At 34.4% G+C, this 6,329-nt stretch overlaps 1 protein-coding gene across 1 annotated transcript in view; it reads left to right on the top strand.

Moving 5' to 3' along the window:
- Positions 1–6,329, top strand: part of HSPA4 (heat shock 70kDa protein 4) — a 76,875-nt gene that overhangs the window by 66,977 nt on the left and 3,569 nt on the right. The window contains exons 17-18 of the mRNA XM_006888072.1: positions 4,775–4,894; positions 5,804–5,965. Of these exons, the coding sequence (XP_006888134.1) occupies positions 4,775–4,894; positions 5,804–5,965 (282 nt within the window). The remainder of the gene's footprint in view (positions 1–4,774; positions 4,895–5,803; positions 5,966–6,329) is intronic.

The following is a 6,329-nucleotide window of genomic DNA, read 5'->3' as shown; positions in this document are numbered from 1 at the left end:
TCCATTCCAAATGAAATTGGAGATTGCCTTTTCCATCTCATTGGAGAATGGAATTGGTATTTGTATTGGGATTGCATTGAACATGATTGCCTTTGATAGTATTGTCATTTTCACAATATTGAGTCTTCCTAACCATGAGCAAAGGGATACTCGTCCACTTCTCAAGGTCTCTTTTTTTCCCTTGTAGTAATGTTTTGTAATTTTCTGTGACCTTGGTGCTTCTGGTTAGATATTCCCCCCCCCCACCCCAGTATTTAATCTTGTGGCTATCTATTGTTGAAGGGGCTTATTTTTCTAAGCTCCATCTCTGTGTTCTCTTTGTCACTGTAGAAAAATCCAGCTGATTTTTGTATGTTGATCTTGTATCCTGCCACATTGCTGAAGTGGTCAACTATGTCCAGTAGTTTTCTTGCTGAGTCTTTAGGGTTTTCTAAGTATGCTATCATATCTTCTGCATAGAGAGATAATTTTACCTCCTCTTTGCCTGTTTGGATACCTCTTATTTCCTTCTCTTATTGCTGCTGTGACTTCCCATACAATATTGAATAAGAGAGGTAATAGTGGGCATCCTTGCCTAGTTCCTGTTCTTAAAAGGGAATGCCTTTAATCTCTTTCCATTGTTGTGTATATACTCTTTACTGAGTTGAAGAAATTCTGCTCTTATTTGTTGAGTGTTTTAATCAGGAAAGGGTGTTGGATTTTGTCAAAGGCCTTTTCTGCATCAATTGATAGCTTCTTGTTCTTTGCTTTGTTAATGTGATGAATTATATTGATTTTCTTATATTGAACCATCCTTGTATAACTTATGAATACCACTTGGTCATGGTGAATGTATCGTTGGATTCTGTTGGTCAGTATTTTATTCAGGATTTTTGCATCCATGTTCATAAGAGATACTGGCCTATAGTTTTCTAGCTTGGTGGTATACTTTTCTGGCTTTGGTATCAAGGATATAATTTTTTTAAATTTATTTATATGATTTACCCTTAACAGCCGCCTGCCCCCCCAATATGGTTCAGGTTTTACACCTAGGTCCTTGTTCTTTCTGAGTTAGTTCTATGTGGTATTGAAGTATGGATTTTGTTTCCATTTTCTGCAGACAGGGCTAATTTTGCCAACACATTTTTTTAAGAGGCTATATTTTCCTTGAATGGGTTTCATCTTTCTGTCAAAGGTCAGCTGTTCATAGGTGGATAGATTAATTTCAGAGTTTTTTGTCCATTCCATTGTTCTGTGAATCAGTTCTAAAGTGTTTTGACAATTGTGGTTGTGAAGTATGGTTTGACATCAGGAAGAGCTTTGCTTTAGTAGTCCTTTGCTTATTTGAAGCTCTCTTCAATTTCTCTGTAAAGTTGATTGCTTTTCCTATCTCTGAAAAATAATGATCGGACTCTCCTGTATCAGATCTGATTTGACAGTACTCATAAAAAAATAATAAAATAAAAAAATTTTGACATCTACATTGGTACTACTTTATATCTTTAGGCTTCTTTTGGTAATAGTAGCATTTTCACAATAGTAAGTCTTCTAGTTTGTGAACTTGGTATATTTTTCCATTTAGATAAGTCTTTTGGGTTTCCTTGTAATACTATGTTGTAGGGTGTTTGTATAGATTTTTTTTTGTTTGTTTGTTTGTATAGATTTTTGTTTTTCTGTTTAGATTTCTTCTAAAGGGTTTCCATGTTTTGAGTTGTTCTTGTAAATGCCATTATTTTCCTTTTTTTCTTGAGTTGTCTTTGTTCCTATATGGGAATCAGTGGTTTTCTTGTGTTGATATTCTGCCCTGTCATCTTGCTTGAATAAGTCAAGTTAAAAGGAATTTTTTTGCTTAGTTTTTTTATTATTAATTTTAATGAAACTTTATAGAGACTTAGGATTTCCATTCATTCATTGGTGCACTTTTCTCCCTGCCCACCCCCTCATCCCCAATTCACTTTTCTTGAAAAGTAAAAGAAAAACTCTTTCATTGTTATGCAATTCCTCCCCCCCCAAGTCCACTCCACTGTGCAGCCTTCAGTCTGGACTCCTGTCATGACAATAATACCCAATCATATATCCCTTTTAAACAGTTCTATCCCTCATGTGTTTCAGTGCCATGTACATCATTCATCCCCTGCTTCTCTGTCTTCCCTCAACCCTGATGTCAGTCTCATTTACAATAGTGGTCATATGCAATATTTTTCCTTTTGTGACAGAAATACTTCACTCAGCATAATGTCCTCCAGGGTCTCCCATTTTGTATACTATTTCATGAATTCCTTGTTTTTCACTGCTGCATAGTATTTCATTGTATGAGTAAGCCAGAGCTTCTCTGTCCATTTGTTTGTTGATGGGTTGTTTCTCTTTGCTATTGTAAACAAAGCACAATAAACATGGGTGTGCATATATCTGCTTGGGTGGTGGTTATGGTTTCTTCAGGGTAAATTCCCAGTAGTGGAATTGCTGGATCAAATGTTATTTCTATTTGCAGCTTTTTGAGAAAGTGCCATACCGCCCTCCATAGTGGTTGCACCATTTTATACTCACAAACAGTGAATAAGGGTTCCAGTTTCTCTGCAACCTCACCAGGATTTGCTGTTTACTGTTCTTTAAAATTTTGCTATTCCTAACTGGGGTTTGTTTAGTCTGCAGGTGAGTTTTCTGTATATAGAATCATCTAAAAATAGTTTTTGGTACAAAGGGATATTTTTACTTTGTTTTTATCACTTTAGATATTTTTATTTCCTTGTTGTTCTTATCTGGTTCCTGTTTATAAGGAAACTGCCACAGAATGCCTTAAATCTCTCAAAAGTAATGTTGACCACTCATTTTGCATACATGATTTTAATTATGTGAATAATTTGCCTTCAAATTTTGCTTATTATCAGGAAAGGGTGTTGAGGTTTGTCAAATGCCATTTTGTTTCATTGTTAATAGTGAGTTTACACTGTGTGTTTGAACCATCTTCGCATACTTGATGTGTGACTCCCTTAGTTGTGATGTGTGATAAATTTTTTGAACATTTTTACATCTATGTTTATGATTGAGAATTCTCTTTAGTGATGCCTTTGCTTTTTTTCCAGTTTTTTTGTATATTTTAACTAGTTTGAGCAGAATCGATAATCAGCTTTTTGAGTATTTTGTTTTTACCAACTTGTGTTTACCAACTTGTTAGAATTGAGGGATCCTTGTTCCTACCAAGAAATAATTTCCAGGAGTAGAGTGCACCTTGACACCATGAAGGCGAGAGGTCTCTGGGTAACACCAGGTCTGCTTATGTTGTAGGTAGTGAGGACTTCCTCCAAAACTGACACAGAAAAGGCTCTCCCCGAGAGCTTCTGTCCTGAATTTGGACTTCTGGCTTCCTAAAATTTTTAGGGCGTCAGCTGACCATTTGTGATAGCCAACCAAGTTTTTCCATGCATTTCTCCTGTGACAATGAATGAGCAACAATGAATGAGCACTCTAGCTGCTATCCTCAATACTTCCACCTTGTTCACACTGAGACTGCCACGTGGCTGTTTGTGGCAGTGCTGATAATGCACGCTCATATCTGAAAAGAACCGTACAGGCAAATTTGGCCAGAAGACTTCTCATCAACTTCCTGTGTTGCAGTTTGATAGTTTTCCTGTCTGCCTTTCTTTTCCTCTTTCTCACATAAAGGTCTCACATCACAATCTATCTTCTGTTCCGCCCACCCCGTTTTTAAAAAATTTAATGAAAGTTTACGGAGACTTAGGGTTTCAAGTCATTCTTGCACTTTTCTCCCTGACTGTTTGTCCTTTTTAAACACTCTAATATTACAAGTAATTGTCTTAAGGCTGAGTACTTCTGTTTGGAAAAAGATAAAGATACATGGGAATGAAGCCTTTTTCTTTTTAGTTTTTGCTCTGAATACTTGGTTTCTTTCTGGAAATTGGTCTATTGTGACTGACTGATTCAGTAGAATTTCTCAAAGACAGCCTGCAGGTTTCTATTATTCCACAATCATCTGCATTTGGGTCCTTTCCATTGATTTTTTTTTAATATGGGAAATGCAACACAGAAAAGTAGAGGGAATAGCAGCATGAACTGTTACCAACTTAATGGCCAAGTTTGCTTCCTTTCTATTCCCATCTACTCGTTTATTTACAGCAAGTCCCTTATGTTATATTTAATCTATAAATAGTTCAGAATATGATTTTAAGATGTACTATTAAACACCCAAACCTCTTTTAATATCATTTACTTAGTCCTTTGCAGCATTCTGTTTGTTTATAAATTTTTCAGATTGAGTTGAGATCAGCATATTTTATAGTTAGATTTCTTAAATCTGTATCTTTAGTTGTTCCCCCCCCTTCATTTTCACTTCTTGCCTTAGTTATTTTATTAATATAAACTCTATTATCTCATGTAAGCTTGCTTTCTTAGCATGGATTTTATGACTTTTTCTCTCTGTAAAGTTTTTAAAAATTCTTTAACTTGATGGTTAGATCTAGAAGAGTCATCCCATTAGGTTTAAAATTTTCCCCCTAATTTAAATTATTGATAATTACGTGATGGTTAGTGTTGTGTATTGCTCTTAGAAGGCACCTAATATTTTATTGTCTCTCCAGTGTTTTGCTAATTAGATCTCTTTTCAAGTTAAGTGGAACAATATTGAAGTTTACACTCAAATATAGTCAAGGCAGATTAAGGCGGGAAAGTGTTCTGCTTTTGAACATGGAGATTAAGTATACTACGATCCATAATCTTAGTATAAACTACTACTATGATAGTTTAAATTTGTCAATTTTAATTTTTATGTTCTGTTTAGAATCTGGGTCAACCTATTAAGGCACGCTTCCTGGAATCTGAAGAAAGACCAAAATTATTCGAAGAACTAGGGAAACAAATCCAACAGTACATGAAAGTAATCACTTCTTTCAAAAACAAGGTACTTTCTTCCTTCCTCCTTTGCCCTTTTATCCTTTGGCAGAGTTAAATTTTGAGGCATGTACAAAGTAGGTTTTTTGCTTACTTTCTTCAAATATGGTTTATCAATTTTGTGTTTGTGGTGAATGTTAATTAGTATATCTTATAGAATCTTAATTTGCATACAGGATTGTTCCATTTTCTTATCAGTTGGAATTGGGAATTAAATAGTATGGTGTGGGCTCAGTTTTCCTTCTTAGTCTTTGAAATCCTTCTGATTTAATAGCTTCCTGGTCTTTCTGAGAACACTTTTTTTTTTTTTTTTTTGCACCGTGTTGTAAACATTCACTCTGCTGCAGGTGGTGGTATCTGTATTTGTAGATAACTCTTTAAGCATTAGTTACTTAACATGGTAAAAGCCAAGTATTCAGTCTTCGGATATTCTCTTGCTAAAGTTTATCTTGTTAATCACCCCCCTTTACTGTAGTTTCTTAATACAAATATATGAAATTTTTAATAAGTGAACTTCAGTTTTATTTTTTTTTTATTTTAGTTTTACAAGACCTCACTGGGTTTAGTTTTACCTAATGTTTTGGTTTTGAGTTAACATGCCTAAATATCAGCTAGTGAAATGTACTTTTTAAAATTACCTTCATAAGATTTTAAATAAAGGATGTTTGCCTATTTATGCTCAGGAAACCTTTTAATTGCCACCCTTTTTATCTTTTTGGCCCTCAGATAAATTTCTTGAATGTTTTTAATCTTGAGATTATTTATCCCTTAAAATTTAAGGGATTATCTATTTAGACTTGAGACTAAATGGGCTTCAGTTTTTGAAAGATGGCAACTTTTTGCAAAATGTTGAATTAGACATTATTTAGACATGGATAATATAATTTTGAAACTCTGATTACCTTCTTACTGGTTGCAGGAGGACCAGTATGAGCATTTGGATGCTGCTGATATGATGAAAGTGGAAAAAAGCACAAATGAGGCTATGGAGTGGATGAACAACAAGTTAAATCTGCAGAACAAACAGAGTCTGACCATGGATCCAGTTATCAAGGCAAAAGAGATTGAATCTAAAATTAAGGTAATTTAAATTATACGAAAATATTTATGTATTTAATACGAATATTTTCATTGTGATTTGAATGAAAATTTATAATGCAAAACATAGCATTTTGTTTTACAACATTAATTACAATACCCACAATGTAATCATGTTTTCTGTAAATCCTTTCCTATCTCCTTCCTTCCTGTAAGGCTTTATCTTTTTTATAAATGCTCCTCTTTTAGATCTTCTCTGGTTGGTTATTCTAGGAAGGGAATACGCCCCTAATGTAACTGGTCACTTGATAGGACTGTCAGCTGTTTGAGTAAAAGTTGAGCCATGAGGTCAATTTATATTCCAGGATTTAAGTATGACTAAGCTGAGGAAAATTAAACCGAATCCA

The sequence above is a fragment of the Elephantulus edwardii genome, unplaced genomic scaffold (assembly GCF_000299155.1).
Source record: "Elephantulus edwardii isolate Elephantulus edwardi_28Jun2011 unplaced genomic scaffold, EleEdw1.0 scaffold00064, whole genome shotgun sequence".
Classification (NCBI taxonomy): domain Eukaryota; kingdom Metazoa; phylum Chordata; class Mammalia; order Macroscelidea; family Macroscelididae; genus Elephantulus; species Elephantulus edwardii.
This window is presented reverse-complemented; position numbering and strand designations above follow the sequence as displayed.